The sequence below is a fragment of the Rhinoderma darwinii genome, chromosome 8 (assembly GCF_050947455.1).
Source record: "Rhinoderma darwinii isolate aRhiDar2 chromosome 8, aRhiDar2.hap1, whole genome shotgun sequence".
Classification (NCBI taxonomy): Eukaryota; Metazoa; Chordata; class Amphibia; order Anura; family Rhinodermatidae; genus Rhinoderma; species Rhinoderma darwinii.
The window spans coordinates 63,664,567-63,686,675 of NC_134694.1; the positions used below are offsets into that span (position 1 = coordinate 63,664,567).

General features: G+C 43.7%; 1 protein-coding gene across 2 annotated transcripts in view; it reads right to left on the reverse strand.

The window, feature by feature from the left end:
• The window catches only part of TEX11 (testis expressed 11), a 963,534-nt gene that overhangs the window by 417,741 nt on the left and 523,684 nt on the right, over nt 1-22,109 (reverse strand). For both annotated transcript variants that reach the window (XM_075835681.1, XM_075835680.1), the window contains exon 15: nt 20,705-20,790. In XM_075835681.1, coding sequence (XP_075691796.1) covers nt 20,705-20,790 — 86 coding nt within the window. The remainder of the gene's footprint in view (nt 1-20,704; nt 20,791-22,109) is intronic.

Here is a 22,109-nt window from a genome sequence, read left to right on the forward strand (position 1 = left end):
TTGTAAGGGGAAAAAGTGGGTTTTCATTTTTTTTTCACATTTTATTTTATTAACTTTATTAAACTTTTTTTTAACTTTTTTACTAGTCCCAATAGGGGACTTTAATATTTAATCATCCGATCACTATTATAATACACTGCAATACTTTTGTATTGCAGTGTATTACTGCCTGTCTGTTTAAAACGGACAGGTATCTGCTAGGACATGCCTCCGGCATGACCTAGCAGGCATTCACTACAGGCAGACCTGGGGGCCTTTATTAGGCCCCTGGCCACCATCGGAGAAACAGACACTCGGCGATCTTATCGCCGGGTGTCAGTGGGATGAGAGGGAGCACCCTCCCTCTCTCCAAAACTTCTCAGATGCGGTGCACGCTATTGAGCGCCGCATCTGAGGGGTTAAACAGGTGAGATTGATACTTATATCTATCTCACACATTCGAGCAAGGATGCCCCCAGCCTGAGAGCAGGGAGATTTAACGGCTCCCTGCTCTGTTTATTTATTCTAATGCAGCGCCGTAAAAAGGCTTATGCATCAGAATAAAGCCCATTAGTGGCCGTCGTGAAAAGGCGTATTGGCGGTCACTAACGGGTTAATCTTTCCTCCTAACTTAGATTCTCCATGCCCCTAAGGGTATGTTCACACGGCCAAATTTCAGACGTATACGAGGCGTATTATGCCTCGTTTTACGTCTGAAAATACGGCTCCAATACGTCGGCAAACATCTGCCCATTCATTTGAATGGGTTTGCCGACGTACTGTGCAGACGACCTGTTATTTACGCGTCGTCGTTTGACAGCTGTCAAATGACGACGCGTAAAAATACACCCTCGTCAAAAGAAGTGCAGGACACTTCTTTGGACGTTTTTGGAGCTGTTTTCTCATAGACTCCAATGAAAACAGCTCCAAAAACGGACGTAAAAAACGCCGCGAAAACGGCGCGAAAACGCAGCGAAAAATGCGAGTTGGTAAAAAAACGTCTGAAAAGCAGGGTCTGTTTTCCCTTGAAAACAGCTCTGGATTTTCAGACGTTTTGGTTGACTACGTGTGAACATACCCTTATTAGCTTCGTTGCTCTTCTTTGTATTTTTTCCAACTCCAGGGCATCCTTTCTATGAACTGGAGCCCAGAACTGAACTGCAAATTCAAGATGAGGCCTCACTAATGCTTTGTAAAGTGGTAATATTATATCCCTGTCCCGCGAGTCCATCCTCTTTAAATACATGACAATATCTTGCTGGCTTTTGAAGCAGCTGATTGACATTGCATGCTGTTATTTAGTTTATGATCTACAAGTACACCCAGATCCTTCTCAACAAGTGACTCCCCCATTATAGCTCCCCCTAGGACATATGAAGCATGCAAATTGTTGGGCAGCACTTTGAACACATTTTATAAGTGGTCAGAAACTTGTAAATAACTCATGAAAGAATAAAGTAACGTTAAAACCAAGCACACCATTGTTTTTCTTGTGAAATTCTCGATAAGTTTGATGTGTCACATGACCCTTTTCCCATTGAAAAAACTAAAGTTGGATACAAAATGGCCGACTTCAAAATGGCCGCCATGGTCAACACCCAGCTTGAAAAGTTTCCCCCCTCCCATATACTAATGTGCCACAAACAGGAAGTTAATATCACCAACCATTCTCATTTTATTTAGGTGTATCCACATAAATGGCCCACCCTGTACATTAAACTTCATTTGCCAAATGGATGCCCAAACACTTAGTGTGATCAATTCAGCTTGCAATTATGAACATCTTCCATAGACTGAACAATACTACAAAGCTTGGTGTCATCTACAAAAATAGAAATAGTGCTATTAATCCCATCCTCTATATCATTAATAAATACGTTGAATACTAGTGGTCCCAGCACAGAACCCTGGGGTACATTACTTATAACCGGGGACCATTCAGAATAGGAATCATAGACCACGGTCCTTGAGCCAATTCTCAATCCAATTACAAACTATACTTTCTAAACCTATAGTCCTTAATTTACCCATTAGACGTCTTTGAGAACAGTGTCAAATGCCTTTTCAAAGTCCAAAACACTATATCCACAACGGCCCCTCTGTCTATGCTTCTGGCTCACCTCTTCATAAAAGCAAATCAGGTTGGTTTGACAACTTCTGTACTTAGTAAAACCATGCTGGCTGTCATTTATAATACAATTTTTTGTCACATAATCCTGTATATAGCTCCCCAATAGCCCCTCAAACATTTTCCCCACGATGGAAGTTAAGCTTACTGGTCTATAATTACCTGGGGAAAACCTAGAGCCCTTTTTGAAAATAGGCACCACATTTGCCCTGCGCCAGTACCTTGGCACTATACCAGTCACTAGGGAATCTCTAAATATTATGAAGAGGGGGACAGAAATAACTGAACTAAGCTCTTTAAGAACTCTAGGGTGTAACCCATCTGGTCCCGGGGCCCTGTGTACATTTATTTTATTTAACTTCGCTTGGACTATATCTACTTTCAGCCAATTAAGTATATCAACTGATATATTAACAACACTGGCACTGGCTACATCAGCTGCTCTTTCTTCGGTTGTATATACAGAGCTAAAGAACCCATTTAGTAACTCTGCCTTCTCTTGATCCCCTGTGACCAACTCCCCATGATCACTATTTAGGGGTCCTACATGTTCAGATCTTGGCTTTTTTGCATTTACATAAAGAATTTTTGGGGATTTGTTTTTCTATCATTGGCCACCTGCCTTTCATTTTGTATTTTTGCTGATTTTATTACCTTTTTACAGATTTTAATAAGCTCTTTACAATTACCAAAGGCTACAGCTGTACCCTCAGATTTATATTTTTCAAATGCCCTTTTTTTGTCATATACTGCACTTTTTACAGAAGGTGTAAGCCATGTGGGGTTTAATTTTAGTAGTTTATACTTGTTACCTATAGGAATATATTTTGCACTATAATTACCCAAAGTAGATTTTAAAATCTCCCATTTATCATTTGTACCATTATTTGACATTAGGTCTTCCCAGTCTATATCCTGAATTGCAGCCCTTATCCTGGGGAAATTGAACTTCTTAAAATTAGGTGCTTTTGCCCTCCCAGCCTGTTTGTTTTTTACAGCATATGTAAAATATAACTATATTGTGATCACTGTTACCGAGGTTTTCAGGAACATTGACATTCCCAACAAGCTCTGCATTATTAGAAATGACTAGATCCAACAGTTTCACCTATAGTCGCGTCTTCCACAAACTGGCCCATAAAATTTTCCTGCAACAGGTTCAGGAGATTTCTCCCCTTTGCAGTTGAAGCCAAACCATGATACCAATTAAGATCCCTGTAATTAAAATCTCCCATTATCAATACGGTACCAGCCTGTGCAGCCCGCTACATTTGATTATATAGCTGATCTTTCATCTCCTCAGTTATATTGCCGGGTCTATAGATTACACCAAAAGTATTTTTTTCAGTGTTTACCTCCCTTTGTAATTCCAACCACAAGGTTTCAATCTCCTTAAAATCTTCACCCACTATTGTCTCTTTCACACTCACCTTCATATCACTTCTCACATACAGACATACTGTCACGTTGGGTTCGTGTAAACCACTGGGCCGTACCACCTTGACGGTATGGCAGCTGGCCAACAGGGCGCAGGTCACATTCTATAGTTCGCTTAGTGTACCTGTGGCAGCTCGGACAGTAACAAGGCAGGCTCGGCTGGGACTAGGCAGCAGGTAGACGTCAGGCGTGGAGTAGCAGGACAGGCGTGGAATACAGCACGACTACAGCTCAGAACGGCACTTGACCAGGATAGCACCGGATACAGTTACGGGGAACACTGGGAACTGGAAAACACTAGGAGACCATTTGCATCGACAAACTTTGGGTACGACAACAACGCTCAAACATTGGAGGAAGGGGCACAGCCCTTCTTATAGCGCAGGGTGCTCTAGGAGCAATCAGCTCAATCTCCCACCTGCGTGCACTTTGGCTTCTTAAGTCTGGACTGCACTCGCGAGCGCACCCTGGTGGTCACTGTGGAACAGGACGGCCGTATGTGCAGACATCTCTGGAGAGAAGGGCGTCGACTAGATGGAAGGAGTTTCTAGTCAGCGACAATGGATGTTACAGTAACCCCCCTCTTATGCCCCCTCCTCTTGGGACCAGAACGAGAGAGAAACCTCTTAATGAGGGTAGGAGCATTGAGATTCTCTTCTGGCTCCCAGGACCTCTCTTCTGGAACAAACCCCTTCCAATCTATGAAATAAAAGGTTCTTCCTCTTACTTTTTTAGTGTCCAGGATCTTCTTAACCTCAAAGGTGTCTGAAGGACCGCAGGGCTAGGAGTCTTGGTATAGTGGTTCAGAACCACCGGCTTCAGGAGGGAGACATGGAAGGAGTTGGGGATCTTGAGGGTAGGAGGCAGCCGAAGTATGTAGGCGACAGGGTTGATCTGCTGTAGGATCTCGAAGGGTCCGAGGAACCTGGGAGCAAATTTGTATGATGGCACCCATAGGTGGATATTCCTAGAGGACAGCCAGACCCACGTGCCAGGGAGAAATTGAGGAGGTTCTCTTCTCCTTGTGTCAGCATTCCGTTTCATGCGGTCGACTGCCAGTAGGATGGAGGATCGAGTCTGCTCCAGATCTGCAGGAAGTCTCTAAAAGCAGAGTCAGCCGCTGGTACCTCGGACATATCGGGCACCAGGAGAGGAATTCGTGGGTGTTGGCCGTAGACAATGAAGAAGGGTGTATTCTTTGTGGACTCGCTGGTGTAATTATTATATGAGAACTCAGCCCACGGAAGCAGCTGCACCCAGTCATCATGCTGCTTGGAGATGAAGAGGTGTAAGTAGTTCTCCAAGATATGATTGATCCTCTCGACCTGACAATTGGACTGAGGATGGTAGGCTTAGGAAAAGTTCAACTTCACACCGAGGAGTCCACAGAGGGCTCTCCAGAACTTCGAGGTGAACTGAACTCCCCGATCAGACACAATATGCCGCGGCAAGCCGTGCAGGCGGAAGATGTGTTGGATGAAAAGGATGGGCAGTTGATAAGCAGGCGGAAGACCGGTCAGCGGAACGAAGTGGGCCATCTTTGAAAATCGGTCCACCACCACCCAGAAAGTACTGCATCCTGCAGAGGGAGGCTGGTCCGTAACAAAGTCCATAGCTATATGCTGCCAGGGAGCATCGGGCACAGGCAATGGCTGGAGAAGACCAGCAGATCTGGAGTGAGTGACCTTGTTAGCTGCACACACTGAGCAGGAAGAAACAAAGTCCATAATGTCTTTGGGCAGCGTGGGCCACCAGAAATTATGGGCAATCAGGTTTCGGGTTTTACTGGTACCCGCGTGACCTGCCAGTCTAGAGCAGTGTCCCCAGCGGAGGATTCTCCTTCTGTCAGCCAGGCGTACAAGGGTCCTCCCTGGAGGAATGTCCCCAACTTGCAAGGGTTTGACAGAGACAATGCAAGATGGGTCAATAATATTCTGTGGAATTTCCATGGTGTCCTCTGTCTCGAGAGATCTGGACAAGGCATCAGTCCTCACATTCTTGTCAGTCGGGTGATAATGGAGCTCAAACTGGAACCTGGTAAAGAACAGCGACCACATGGCCTGACAAGGATTCAGCCGTTGGGCCGTCTGGAGATAGGTGAGATTCTTGTGGTCAATAAAAATTAGGATGGGATGAGCTGCGCCCTCTAGTAGATGTCTCCACTCCTCCAGAGCCAATTTGATGGCCAGTAACTCCCAATCGAGTAGTTGCGCTCTGCGGAAGAGAAGAGCTTAGAGAAATATCCACATACCATTGACTTGGAACCTCTCTGGTAGAAGAGTGTACCAGCACCGACAGAGGAGGCGTCCACCTCCAACTAGAAACTAGAACTGTCTGTAAAAATTGGCGTATCCCAGAAAGCTCTGTATAGCCCTCAAACCTTGAGGGCGTGGCCATTCCAGGATGGACTTTACCTTTTCAGGATCCATCTCGAGACCTCGATTCGAGACGATGTAGCCCAGGAAGGTTAGAGCAACTTTCTCAAACACGCACTTCTCCAACTTGGCGTACAGACGATTCTCCTTTAACCGCAGCAAAACTTGACGGATATGTCTCTGATGAGTCATAGGATCTGGAGAAAAAATCAAGATGTCATCAAGATAGACCACTACACAAACATAGAGGAGGTCACGAAAAATGTAATTAACAAACTCCTGGAAGACCGCAGGAGCATTACACAGGCCGAAGGACATTACTAGATATTCATAGTGTCCGTCACGAGTGTTAAATGCAGTTTTCCATTCGTCACCCCGGCGAATCCAGATTAGGTTGTAAGCCCCACACAGGTCTAGTTTGGAAAAAATCTTGGCACCATGTATACGATCAAACAGTTCTGTGATTAATGGCCAATGGATACTTATTTTTCACCATGATCTGGTTGAGCCCCCCGTAGTCGATACAAGGACGCAGGGAACCATCCTTTTTCTTGACGTAGAAGAAACCGTCTCCTGCCCGGGAGGAAGACTTCCGTATGAAGCCCCTCTCCAAGTTCTCTTTAACATAGGCGGACATGGACAGAGTCTCTGGCAAGGAGAGAGGATATACCCTACCACGGGGAAGGGATGCACCAGGAATCAGCTCAATAGGACAGTTATACGCCTGGTGTGGGGGCAGCGTCTCCGCCTCCCTCTTGCTGAAGACGTCCGAAAATGCAGCATAATGACCAGGTAATCCTGCCAATGACTGAGACAGAGGAGGCTGAGCCGAATGAATCTGTACCAGGCAATGGTTGTGACACTCGGGACCCCACTGGAGAACCTCTCCAGAGTTCCAGTCCAGGACTAAGGCATGTAGTCGGAGCCAAGGCAGGCCCAGCAGCATGGGGTTAACGGCTTTGGACAAGACAAAAAACGAGAGGAGCTCGGAGTGGAGCCTCAGCGGCTTGGTCACAGCAATAACTTGGTCTGGCAGAGGTAGTCCATTCACAGATACAACCACCAACGGCCTCTCCAGAGGGGTAGTGGGCAATTGGAGACGATCCACCAGGTCTCTACTAATGAAATTATCAGCCGGTCCAGAGTCCAGATACGCAGAGACCCGATGCGTTTTCTCGCCGGACACTATGGTCTCGGGGATGGATAATTTAGACGGAAGTCCTTCTTTATCCAAGGTTGTCTCTCCTACCAACCCTAGGCTTTGGGGTTTTGGGGACACAGACGCACAAGATGGCTTCCGAGGCCGCAATATAGACAGTGTCCTGAAGTGCGTCTGCGTTGTCCCTCCTGGGTAGAAAGCTTACACTGGCCCATCCTCACAGAATCCTTAGGAGGGTCGGCATCAGAGGACAGCAGGGGTCGCTGCAAGGTAGAGACCGGACTAGGGAGGCCTCCCTCCCGACGAGCTTCTTGGATCTCGGATCCTTATATCAATCCGGGTGGCCAGAAGGATGAGGTCATCCAGGGTAGGTGGTAAATATCGAGCGGCAAGTTCGTCCTTAATCTTAGGAGACAGTCCTTGGCAGAATATAGCCAGCAAGGCCTCATTGTTCCACATCAGTTCTCCCACCAGGGTGCAGAAGTGGATGGCATACTCGCCCACGAAGGTGTCTCCTTGGCGTAGGTTCAGCAAGGAAGCCGCTGCAGACGAGACTCATCCAGGCTCCTCAAACACCTTGCGAAATGTCCGGAGGAACCACTGGAAGTCACGGGTCTCTGGTCCTTGTCTCTCCCAGATAGGATTCGCCCATGCAAGGGCCTTGCCTGTGAGGAGAGAGATGATGAAAGCGACCCTTGCACCATCAGACGAAAATGCCCTTGCATACAGGCTGAAGTGGATCTGACACTGGTTCAAAAATCCACGACATGTCCCTGTATCTCCATCACAGCGGTCAGGAAGTGGCAAAGAAAAACGGGGATCAACACTGCCAGGAGGTGTAGTCTGAGGATCAACACTGCCAGGAGGTGTAGTAGGAGGTACGGCAGCTAGCGCCTCCTGCCAACGTGCGATAATGTTCAAGGCCTGGAGGAGTTGGCCCTGTTGAGACCGCAGGTCTAGCATATCCGTCCGCATCTCTTGTGACGTCATCTTGGTCTTAGATCGACCAGCGGGGTCCATGGCCTGAGCGTACTGTCACGTTGGGTTCGTGGACCCACTGGGCCATACCGCCTTGATGGTATGGCAGCTGGCCAACAGGGTGCAGGTCACAGTCTATAGTTCATATAGTGTACCTGTGGCAGCTCGGACAGTAGCAAGGCAGGCTCGGCTGGGACTAGGCAGCGGGTAGACGTCAGGCGTGGAGTAGCAGGACAGGCATGGAATACAGCACAGCACGACTACAGCTCAGCACGGCACTTGACCAGGATAGCACGGGATACAGGATACATGATACAGGTACGGGGAACACTGGGAACTTGAAAACACTAGGAGACCATTTACATAGACAAACTTTGAGTATGACAACAACGCTCCGGCATGGGAGGAAGGGGCCTTTCCTATTTGCCATGTCTTTCCGAAACAGTGTGTCGATTTACAGCCCAGTCGTGTGAAGAGTCTAGCCATGTTTCAGCAACACCTACTATATCTATATGTTCCCCCAATAACAAGGCCTCTAGCTCCCCCATTTTGTTTGCTAGACTTATGGCATTTGTGAATATACACTTAAACTTGCCTTTCAAGTTTTCACTTTCAGTATCAGAAATGTGATTATTTGACATTGCTGTTTTGTAACAGAAGGATCTACTTATCCTGTTTTGTAGTCCTCTCCCCACAGTGTATTACTCCCCCCATCAATTTAGTCTGACCCCCTCTTTAACCTAACTACCCCTTGATTTTCTACAATGACCTCCCTCCTCAGTCCTAGTTTAAATACTCCGCCACCCCAGCTAGAATTCTCTCCCCCAGCACAGCGGACCCCCTTCCATTTAGGTGCAAATCATCTGCAGAATACAATTTGTACCCCAATGAAAAGTCAGCCCAGTGCTCTAGGAACCCAAAGCCTTCTCCTTTACACCAAGACTTAAGCCATGCATTTAACTCCCTGAGCTCCCTCTGTCTTTCCTGTGATTCACATGGCACAGGCAGTATTCCTGAGAATACTACCTTGGGGGTCCTTCCCTTCAGCTTGTAGCCTAGTTCTTTAAAATCATTCTTAAGGCTCCTCCACCTATTATTTATTCTGTCGTTGGGTCCCACATGGACCACGACAGCTGGATCATCACCAGACCCTCTGAGTAATTTATCCACCCGTTCTACAACATGCCGAACCCTGGCACCAGGGAGACCGCAAACCATTCGGTTGAGGCGGTCTTGGCGACAAATTATTCTATCCGTCTTCCTGATTATAGAATCCTCTACAACTATCAATTGTCTTGCCTTACCTGCATTACCATCCCGACGACTACTAGCTGGTCTGTTCTCCCGACTGTTAGGGAGATCAGTATCCACTAGGGCTGCCATTTCTGAGACCGACACCCTCACATCATCACCCAACTTTACAATTTTGCTTGCAATATCAGAAACAGTATTGGCCTTCCTTTTCTTGGACCCCTTTCTACTGCCCCTAACTACTTTAACCCAGCTACTTGCCTGGTTCTGCTGACCCATGTCTTCACCCTCAAGGTCTACCCCACTAACTGCTTGCTCAGTGAGCAGCATGCTCCGCTCTAGATTGTCTATTGCCCTCAGTGTTAAATTTTGTTCCTCCAGATCTCTAATGTGAGCTTTCCGGTGAACAACATGCTCACATCTGCCCCAGAGGTATTCAGCCTGGAACTCCTGCTCCAGTTGTGCATACATATGGCAAACTGCGCACTGAAGAAAACCTACAATCTTGCTGTCCATTATCCCAGTTACAAAAAAACTGTGAACAATTGTTGAAGTAAAAGAAAAGAAGAGTACTTACAGGGACTTTAACTCCTCTTTTTAACTCTGCTTTTAGTAACTCCACTTGATATGCAAGCCACTTAATTTAGCAAGACCAAAACAGAGAAAGCTGAACTGAAGCCTGCAGGCTAATTTATATCACCTGAGAGCAGTTAACCCCTCCCCTAGTAAGCTGCAGAGCAGGACAGAAGCTAAGAAGGAAAAAAGGGTTTTAAATTGTGTCAGTTTTGATAACTTCTATTAGCAAGCACCCAATTCATATATCAACACAGTTCACACAGAAAACCAATCCGATTTAGTAACTCCACTTGATATACAAGCCACTTTAATTTAGAAAGACCAAAACAGAGCAAACATATATATGGTTACTTCTTATATGTTTCTCCCATTTCTCTGGAATGTCATAAGGTCTTAGTAAGATAAAAATGGAATATTTGCCAATTATGTCTGCTGGAAATCCCTCCTTAGGGGGGCATAGCGGTGGAGGTCATTCTGAGATAATATTTTCGAGATTGCTGCAGACTGACTTGATGTTCTGGCAACATGAACTTGTATATAAGAATGATGTCTTATAAGTATGCATTTCTTGTGTGGCCAATAACTTCTATGGTGGTCCCTTGATGGCAGTTAGCCAGAATTAAAAGGTAAATCTAAAAGTAAATTTTCAGCTCTTCTGTCTAACATTTGAGAGGATCTCGGTTGCCATGTCTTTCTTATTTCTTGCTTCTTTCTCTCTTAACTTTTTATTGTAACTTTCCTTTCTTTTTTTTTTTTTTTAATAATAAAAGTTTTTATTGAACCAATACGCTTTACAACATATGATTCCACAGGATTCGAGACATATTATACATTTATATCCAATTGTTGGTTCACAAGTTTTTCAGAGAAGAGAAACAACGAACTTCAAGGAAACAAAAGAAGAACATAAGAAGAAAAACAAGAACGTGGTCTACATAGACACATACAGTATTGTTAGCCATTATTATTACAACACAATGCTATGACAATTAGAATTTTTCCATTTATCCCAATAGGAAGCCCTTCTGTACACACCTTGAATGGAAGCCAACGAGCACTCCATCATACAATTATTATTCACATAATGCATGACCTCCGAGATGTGGGGAATGTTAGTGGATTTCCAATATTTGGCTATTAATATTTTGGCGGATACCAGCATATGAAAAAGTATAAGTCTATCGGAATAAGCGTAGTCAACTATTCCCACATGTAACAAAGCAAGGGCTGGAGATAGTGTAACCGGAGCTCCTAAAACAGATTCTAAAATTTGTGCAATACGCGACCAAAAGATTTTAATATGCTGACATTCCCAAAAAATATGAAGAATAGTACCTCTAGACATTGAACATCTCCAGCATTGATCAGATGACGAAGGATATATTAGAGATAGATGATTCGGGGTATAGTACCATCCATACAAGATTTTCCGGGAAGCCTCTAGGTGTGTAGCACATTTTGAAAGAGAACCGGCCAGCTGAAAAGTAGATTCCCAATCTTCTAAAGTAATAGATAAGTCCAAATCCCTTTCCCACCGAGATAGACAGACCATTTTAGATTTAGATACTAACCCACATAACACCGCATAAATTCTAGAGATACCTTTCGATGTTCTATTCAGATTTTTGAATGCTACTTCCTCAACAGATCTAGGAACCTCAGTATAAGCAGGAAAGGAGTTCAGCAGATGTCTCACCCTCAAGTATTTAAAAAAATCATTCTTGGATAATGCGAACTTGTGACATATATCAGCAAACGTCATCAAGTGATTATTTTCCATGAGATCAGAAATAGTTTCAATACCCTCATCCATCCAGTTATGGATCACTAAATTAGGAATTAGAAAGGGAATAAGGCGAAGAGGAATATCAGGATATCTCAATGGGAAAATAGGATCCTTCCCACAAAATTTTTTCCACACTCGAAACCCTGCATCTAGTGTTAAGAATTGCGACCTAGGCAATTTACCCCCTGTAGAAAGTAACCACAATTGGGCATCAACTGGAATATTAGCCCGCAGCCCTTTTTCCATACACATCCAATGTTTTGTAGGATGTTTGATATGCCAGAACCGAACCTGATCTAAGATGGCAGCATAATAGTAGTGAGACATCTGCGGAAGGCCCAAACCCTCTTTATTAATAGGTCTATATAAAACTTTGGCTGAAATTCGAGGTCGAGAATTTTTCCAGACATACCTGTTAACTATACTCTGAAGTTTTTTAAGATAGGTTCTGGACAGGTAGATCGGAAAATTACGAAACACATATAATATTTTAGGTAACACCATCATTTTAATAGTCGAGATCCTGCCAACCCAGGATGCCTCGTATTTTAAATAAGTAGCTAATTCTTTCTCAACCTGTTGTAATAGTGGAAGGTAATTATATTTATGGAAAAGGGAAGTAGGATAAGTCAGCTGTATACCCAAGTATGGAATAGAGTCAACTGCCCATACAAAGGAATATGCGTTTTGCAAAGACGTCTTAAGATCATGTGATAGATTCATACCTAGTATTACAGACTTACTCACATTCAGCTTGTAATAGGAAACCTGACTAAACTGTTCCAAAATCTTAGCAACTGCAGATACTGAGAAGGTGGGATTAGACATCGCAATAATCACATCGTCCGCGAATAAACCAATCTTGTGTTCCGTATTCCCAACTTTAATACCACTGATCTCTGGACAGGAACGAATTAAGGCTGCTAGGGGTTCCATGACAAAAGTAAAGATAAGTGGGGATAGGGGACACCCCTGCCTAGTTCCATTTGTAATCCCAAAACACATAGATGAGCATCCAGACGTATATACCATTGTTGATGGAAAAGTGTATAGGGCCATAATACTATGATGAGCTATCCCAGTAATACCGAATTTAGTTAAGATTTCACCCAAATAACCCCAATGAACCCTGTCGAAAGCCTTCTCTGCATCAAGAGAAAGAAGCAGAGAAGGCGTCCGATCCCCCTCAATTGAACTCAATAAGTTCACGAGTCTCCTATTGCCATCCGAGGACAGCCTACCTTTAACGAACCCCACTTGATCTTGGTGTATGAGGTCAGGCAATACTTTAGCCAGGCGCTCCGCAATAATTTTTGAGTACAGTTTAAGGTCTGTATTTAAGAGTGATATGGGTCTAAAATTACCTGGTCTATCTGGGGATTTCCCCCCTTTTGGCAAAATTACTACCATGGCTTCCAGCATTTCTTTAGGAAAGGTCCCTCCACGCTGGACCGAGTTGAATACCTCTGACAGAAAAGGCACAAGAATAGAACTGAATTTCTTATAATAGTCAGTCGTGAAACCGTCTCGCCCCGGAGCTTTGTTCGGCTTCAAGGCCTTAACCCCTTCCCGCTCCTTGACGTACTATTACGTCATGGCAGCTGTATCGTTCGCGCTCCATGCCGTAATAGTACGTCTCGGGAGTAACGGCCGTTTCGGCCGTCCTCCCGACACATACAGGAGCTGTGACGCTGCTGTCTTGTTCAGCAGCTGTCACAGCTCCTACAGCGGGGACCGATCGCTGTGTCCCCGCTGATTAACCCCTTAAAAGCCGCGTTCTATAGAGATCGCGGCTTTTTAGGGGTTAAGCTGCCATCGCCGGCCTGCTACGCGATAGCGGCCGGCGATGGTGACTATGGCAACCGGACACCAAACAATGGCGTCCGGCTATGCCATAGACGGAAGCCTAGTGGGTCCTGACAACGTCAGGACCCACTATGCTTGCTGTCAGTGAGTAGCTGACAGTTCTAATACACTGCACTACGCATGTAGTGCAGTGTATTAGAATAGCGATCAGGGCCTCCTGCCCTCATGTCCCCTAGTGGGACAAAGTAATAAAGTAAAAAAAAAGTTAAAAAAAGATGTGTAAAAATAAGAAAATAAAAGTTTTAAAAGTAATAAAAGTAAAAGTCCCACTTTTTCCCTTATCAGTCCTTTATTATTAATAAAAATATATAAACAAACAAATAAACTATACATAATTGGTATCGCCGCGTCCGTAACGGCCTGAACTACAAAATTATTTTGTTATTTATCCCGCACGGTGAACGCCGTAAAAAAAAATATTAATAAACCGTACCACAATCACAATTGTTTGGTCACTTCACCTCCCAAAAAATGGAATAAAAAGAGATCAAAAAGTCGCATGTAGCGAAAAATGGTACTGATGGAAAATACAGTTCGTTACGCAAAAAAAAAAGTCCTCGCACGGCTTTATTGATTGAAAAATAAAAACGTTCTGGCTCTTAGAATAAGGTAACACAAAAAGTGAATGATTGTTTACAAAACGTATTTTATTGTGCAAACGCCATAAGACATAAAAAAAAACTATAAACATCTGGTATCGCCGTAATCGTATCGCCCCGCAGAATAAAGTGAATATGTCATTTATAGCGCACGGTGAACGCTGTAAAAAAAAAAGTATACAAAAACAATAGTAGAATTGCTGTTTATTAGTCACCACGCCACCTAAAAATGGAATAAAAACTGATCAAAAAGCCGCATGCACCCCAAGAAAACTACAATGGATTCCTCAAGGGGTCTAGTTTCCAAATTGGGGTCACTTTTGGGGGGTTTCCAATGTTTTGGCACCACAAGACCTCTTCAAACCGGACATGGTGCCTAATAAAAAAGAGGGCTCAAAATCCGCTAGGTGCTCCTTTGCTTCGGAGGCCGGTGCTTCAGTCCATTACCGCCCGAGGGCCACATGTGGGATATTTCTCTAAACTGCAGAATCTGGGCAATAAGTATTGAGTTGCGTTTCTCTGATAAATCCTTTTGTGTTATAAAAAAAATGGTATAAAAAGAGTAAATTTCACCTCTACTTTGCTCTAAATTTCTGTGAAACACCTAAAGGGTTCATAAACTTTCTAAATGCTGTTGTGAATACTTTGAGGGGTCTAGTTTCTAAAATGGGGTGTTTGACAGGGGTTTCTAATATATGGGCCCCTCAAAGCAACTTCAGAAATGAACTGGAACCTAAAAAAATAAATAAATGAGGCAATACTTCGCTTCTTACATTATACTGATAATGAGCCGTGCCCACCCCGAGATGACCCCAGTTTTGACCGTTTGTATAAACGGAGACCCCTATTAGACCGTTCCAGTGCCCGGTTTTCCCAAGCATACACCCCCGAGAAGTGTTTTTCTATTGATGAGTCCCTGGTACATTTTAAAGGGAGGGTTCAATTCCGCCAGTACCTGCCAGGTAAGAGGGCAAGGTATGGCGTGAAGATGTATAAGCTGTGCGAGAGTGCATCAGGGTATACCTACAGGTTTAGGATATATGAAGGAAAGGCCACCCCCAAACCAGACTGCATCCTGGACTACAATAGGTACATGGGAGGGATGGACTTGTCAAATCAAGTCCTGAAGCCCTACAGCGCCATGCGGTGTGGTATAAGAAGCTGGCCGGGCACATCATACAGATGGCTTTGTACAATGCGTATGTGCTACGTCGATGTGCAGGCCAGAGGGGAACTTTCCTGGAATTTCAAGATCTAATCTTTAGGGACCAGGAAGGGGGGGCACCCAGTACTTCTGGAAGCGAGGCCACACGCATCGTACCAGGGCAACACTTTCCAGGAGAAGGTCCCCAAACCGGTGGAAAGGGAAAGAGTCAAAAGAGGTGCAGAGTCTGCTATAAGAGGGGGATAAGGAAGAACACAATATACCAATGTGACACGTGTCCCGAAAAACCAGGGCTCTGTATAAAAGATTGTTTTAAAATGTATCATACATCCCTTGATTTTTAATTTACCCTGATGCACTCCGCACAGCTTACCCCCCTCATCTTTCCCTTCTGAGCCCTGCCGTATGCCCAGGCAGCTGATAACAGCCACATGTAGGGTATTGTCGTACCCAGGAGAACCCACATTACAATTTAAGGGGTGTATATCTCCGGTGGCGCATGCTGGGCACACTATATTGGACACTGACATGGCATATACATATATAAAATTGCAAATCTCACACTGCACCATCTGCTGCGCATTATCTTTTACACAGTACCTGTGGGGTCAAAATGCTCACTACACCTCTAGATGAATGTCTTAAGGGGTGTAGTTTTTAAAATGGGGTCACTTCTCGGGGGTTTCAACTGTACTGGTACCTCAGGGGCTTCTGCACACATGACTTAGCACCAGAAAAGCTCCAGTAGGCCAAATGGTGGTCCTTTCCTTCTGAGCCCTCCCATGGGCCCAAAGGGCAGTTTATCACCACAAATGGGGTATTGCCGCACTAAGGACAAATTGGGCAACAAAATGGGGTATGTTGTTCCTTGTGAAAATAAGAAATTTTGATCAAAAATGACATCTTATTGGAAAAAATATCATTTTTTTCATTTCACAGCCCAATTCAAATAGGTGCTGTGAAAAAACTGTGCGGTCAAAATGATAACAAAAACCATAAATGAATTCCTTGAGGGGTGTAATTTCCAAAATGGGGTCACTTCTGGTGGGTTTCCATTGTTTTGATACCTCAACGCCTCTTCAAACCTGGCATGCTGCCTAAAATATATTCTAATAAAAAAGAGGCCTCAAAATGCACTAGGTGCTTCTTTGCTTCTAGGGCTTGTGTTTTAGTCCACGAGCGCAGTAGGGCCACATGTGGGACATTTCTAAAAACTGCAGAATCTGGACAATACATATTTAGTAGTGTTTCTCTGGTAAAACCTTCTCTGTTACTAAAAAAAAATTGAATAAAATTGAAATTCAGCAGAAAAAATGAAATTTGCAAATTTCATTTCCACTTTGCTTTAATTCCTGTGAAATGCCTGAAGGGTTAAAAAACTTTCTATATGCTGTTTTGAATACTTTGAGGGGTCTAGTTTTTAAAATGGGGTGTTTTATGGGGGTTTCTAATACATAGGCCCCTCAAATCCACTTCAGAACTGAACTGGCACCTTCAAAAAAAGGCTTTTGAAATTTTCTTAAGAATATGAGAAATTGCTGTTTATGTTCTAAACCTTGTAACGTCCAAGAAAAATAAAATAATGTTCAAAAAACGATGCCAATCTAAAGTAGACATATGGGAAATGTGAACTAGTAACTATTTTGGGTGGTATAACCGTCTGTTTTTCAAGCAGATGCATTTAAATTCTGAAAAATGCTATTTTTTGTAAATTTTCTCTAAATTTTGCAATTTTTCACAAATAAAGACTGAATATATCGACCAAATTTTACCACGAACATGAAGCCCAAAGTGTCACGAGAAAACAATCTCAGAATCGCTTGGATAGGTTTAAGCATTCCGACGTTATTACCACATAAAGTGAAATATGTCAGATTTGAAAAATGGGCTCTGAGCCTTAAGGCCCAAACTAGGCTGCGTCCTTAAGGGGTTAATGGCTTGCAATATCTCAGACTCAGAAATAGGGGCAGACAAATCCGCTAACTGCATAGATGAAGCTGAGGGCAGATGTACACGTTCCAAGAAGGAGGATATATCAGGGAGCGTAGGTTGCGGAGTACCCAGATTATTTTTAAGATTGTATAAATCAGCATAATAGTCCGCCATCACATTAGCTATATCTTGGGGATTAAAAACTCTCTCATTTTTAGTGTTATACAAAAAAGGGATTCTAGATTGGGAGGAACGCTGTTTAAGGTGTGATGCTAACAACGCACTAGCTTTATTACTATAGCCATAGTATCTCGCTCTAATCTTCCTCAAGGCTTGTTCATATTTGTATAAGTCCAGTTGATATAACTGATGTTGCAAGTTCTTAATCATATCTGCCCTCAAAGGACAATAAACTCGTTTATTATCCCCACTGAGTTGAGTAATGGTAGAGGATAAATGAAAACGCATCTCAGCCCTCTGTCTCTTATCCCTGGATGCAATCTTAATAAAGTGACCTCTCATATACGCTTTATGCACACACCCCAATGTATTATGAGTGACATCCCCAGTGTTATTCTCCGAATAAAAGGTATGTAATAACTTTTCCAGGCTATCTCCATGTTTAGTGGACTGTAAGAAATAATTATTTAGACGCCACAAGGATGTTGGTGTAGAATTATATTGTTCCGCTATAGAAATACATATTGGAGCGTGATCGGACCAATCTATATTTCCAATACCAGATGACAAAACACGTTGGAACAACACAGCATCAGTAAGGATCAAATCTATACGAGAGTAAGTCTTGTGTGGATGGGAGAAGAAAGTATAATCTCGTTCTGATGGGTGTTGCAACCTCCATACATCCACTCCGGCCTCCTTATGAGTAAGGTTAAATAGCTCAGAGGGTCTATCGGCCCCACCAGGACCCGTAGTATCCAACGAGGACCACATCACTTTGTTAAAATCCCCTAGAATCAATACTGAGCCCAGTTTATGTTTGTTAATGATTTTAAAAATGGACTGGAAAAATTTGGTCTGCTTCTGGTTCGGAGCATAAATGGACACCAAAGTATAAGTAACATTATTAATATCGCAGATCAGCATAACATAGCGCCCATACGGATCTATATGAGACGATCGTAACGTGAAGGCCACCGATTTTTTAATTGCAATAGCCACTCCCCTCTTCTTATTCAGGGCAGGAGAGACAAAGATATGTGGAAATTGCTTGTGATGTAATCGACATATATCCGCCTGATTTAAATGCGCTTCTTGAACACAGATAATATCCGCATGAGACCTATGGGCTTCTTTCCACAGAATAGATCTTTTAAAGGGACTGTTAAGACCCTTCACATTAATGGAAACTAATTGTATCACCATCTTAGTGCACAGTTACTGCCCGCTAACTTCCCCACAGTTAGACATCCCACTGACAAATAAAAAGCCATGACAATATGAAATACATAGCAATGTAGATATGCCTGATATAGTCCAAAAAACAGAACAGAAATTACAGCTGACAAACAGTCAGTGAACAAGTTACAAACCAGGAAAACTTCACATCCATTTGCAGGATGCAAAGGGGGGAAAAAGAAACACATCACTTGCAGTGTTTCAGCATGAACCGTACCAAGGCATACACATGTAGCTCCATCTTCAGAAATAAACAACAGAAGTAGTCCAGGAACATGTCATAACTTCCAAGGCCTGCCAAGCAGACCCTATGCCATCATATCTTTGCAGCACAGCCATCACAGTTCAGTCAATGTGAAGATTTAGTTACCCACTCTTCTTCCAGCCGAGGTGTAGATTTCTGTCTCGGAGAAGAACTTGAAGAAGCAGACGGGAGTAACTGCCATTCTTTAAGTAATTGCATCACTTTTCCTGGCGAATTTGCAATCACCTTCCTTCCATCTTTCGTGATCACCAGTTTTACCGGAAATCCCCATTTATAGTGGACATTGTGCATTCTCAGGATCTTTGCAACTTCTTGAAATTCCTTTCTTTTAGCCAAAGTTACTGCAGATAGGTCAGTGAAAACTGACACCTCTTGAAATCTTTCAGGTAAATCCACTGGATTTCTGGCAGCTTGCATCATCTTTTCTTTAAAGTGAAAAAAGTGCAGCCGAGCTATCACATCTCTGGGAATGGCGGCAGAAAGCTCTTTAGGTTTCGGAATATGGTGAACTCTATCAAGAAGTAGATCCGGTGCAGGTGAATCAGGCAGTAAAGCAACGAAGAAGTCAGTGAGAAACTCCCCCAACTGTTCAGGTTTAATAGATTCAGGAATACCTCTGAACCTAACGTTGTTGCGCCTAGAACGATCTTCCATATCCGCGATTTTTAACCGCATGAGCCCCACTTCTTCTTCCAGGGAGGAGTTAAGGTCTACCAACTCATTATGGGCGCCAGAAAATTCCGCCATTTTTGTCTCCATGTGGGACGTACGTTCCCCCAATGCATTAAATTCAGCTTGAATATTCATAAAAGCTGACTGTATGTCCTTCTGCAAAGAAGATCTCAGACTTTCCAACATATCTTTGAGCATGTCTTCTGTAACAGGCTGAAACGGCCGAGAAGCAGGAAGCAGGGACTGTGAAGCACATGGCGTCCCGTTATCTAACTGCAGCGAGGGAGACATCTGAGGAATCCCCACACAGTTACTCACATTGCTACTGAAAGTCTCTCTGCCAAGCGTGGAGGAGGACATTTGGGGAGATTGATTGCAGCCAGGTGCACTGGTCAGTGAAGATGCAGGCGACGGAGTAAATCTGTCTCCTGACTCTGTGTCTCGTCTGGTGCGGGCGCCATCTTGTGACCTCGTGGACAGGAAGAACTCAGTGAGTCTCGCTGAGCTCTCTTTCTTCTTTGCTTTCCTCATTATAAACTTTGATAAACTTTGATCCTGCAAAGCTTGCACTACTCCTGGACTAAAATATCGTCCTGGAAAGTGTAGATTAGAGCCGCTTTGATGCCTGGTGTAACGGAGCTAAGGCAAACACGTCTTACTCAAATGCTCATCCGGCCACGCCCCCCCCCCCGTAACTTTTCTTTCTTAATAAAGCTTTCATTTAATTTCACCATGAGACAAGAGAGTTTGATCAAGACTTCCTTATTATTTGATAGACGATACAATATTGGAAGAAGAATCACAATTCAGATATCCTGCATTACTACCTTATAATGGTTAACTACTGTATTATGAGAAATTTTAGACCTTACCGAATGTTTCCTCTAAATAAAAAAAAACAGTTACCCTCAGACTGGTGTCTATACGTATAGAAAGACACAGCTTCTAGAAGTCTAGCTATTGTAGGAACATTCTCAACTTAAGCAACTTAGTTGTCACAGTCTACTAATATAAAAAATACTAATATGAAAAGATTTTTTTTTTGCCATACTTCTGTAAAGAAAGAAATTTTCAGTTTTTCAGAGCCAATGCATTACTCATAAAAATCATACTAGACCTCAAAATGTTTGGCTGCACAATCCCACAAAAGAAGATGCAAGTGGTTTAAGATCTCTAAAGGCAGCTGTTTTCCTGCATAATAACCTGAAATATAACAAATTACCATTAGTGTCTTTCGTAGCATGCTTACCTATTTGAGTAACTGATGAGTACCTATCACCTATAAATAAGGGCACATTTTATTTAAAAATCCCTTTACCCCCTTCAAACAATTACCGTATTTTTCGGACTATAAGACACAGTTTTTAGCAAGAATAAATCTTGCTAAAAAGTCCCTGCATCTTATAGTCCGCAGTCAAGGGACCCGGCATTGCTGCCCCCCTGACTGCTTCATTACTTAACCCCTTACCGACCCATGACGTTCCGGCACATCATGGAGCAGGGGGGATGATGTATAGAGCGGGCTCACGCTCAGCTTCTGACACGCTGCTCTAATGACAAGGAACAGTAATTTCGCGGTTCCTGGCAGTTTAAAGGGGTTGTGCAATAAAACACATGTATCCAATATCCACAGGATAGGGGATACATGAGTGATCGATAAGGAGAATGGGGACTGAAAGATACCAAAAGCGCTGCATGAGAAGCTTTGACTTCCGCGTTCTGTGTCCGGCAGCTTCATAGAGTTCGATGGGATTCTTCTGCGCATGCGCGAGCAGTTCCCCATTGATCTCTATGGAGCTGTGGAACAGATAAGCTGGACACAGAACCCGTAAGTCCAGGCTTCTCATGTAGTACTCTGGGTGACTTTCAGTCCCCTGTTCTCCTTATCGCTGGGGGTCCCAGCGGTCGGAGCCCTAGTGATCTCACATGTAACCCCATTTCTGTGGATAGGGGATACATGTGTTTTTTGGCAAACCCCTATAACTAGTTAAATGCCGCGGTCAATAGCGACCGCGGAATTTATAGGGGTTTTTCAATGAAGGACATTTATGACATATCCACAGGATATGTCAAATGTCAGATAGATGCGAGTCCCACCTCTGGAACCCGCACCTATCTCTAGAACGGGGCCCCCTAAACCCCGTTCTAGCTTTCTGTGCTCTCCTGGCCACTTGATTGCATGTGGAGTTCCTGAAACAGCGTAACTCGCTGAGCTACGCTGTTTCCGTAACTCCCATAGAACTGAACAGTAGTTACGGATATAGCGTAGCTCACATGCTACGCTGCTTCCATAACTGCCATTCACTACAATGGGAGTTAGGGAAACAGCGTAGCTCAGCGAGTTACGCTGTTTCAGGAACTCCACATGTAACCAAGTGGCCGCTGGTTCAAGTCCCCTAGGGGAACTAATAAAATGTGTAAAAAAAAAAAAAGTTAGATACATTTTCAGGAGTGTAAAAAAAATGAAATATGAAAAGTTCAGAAAAAACCTTTTCCCATTTTTCCCCAAGCACAATGTAAAA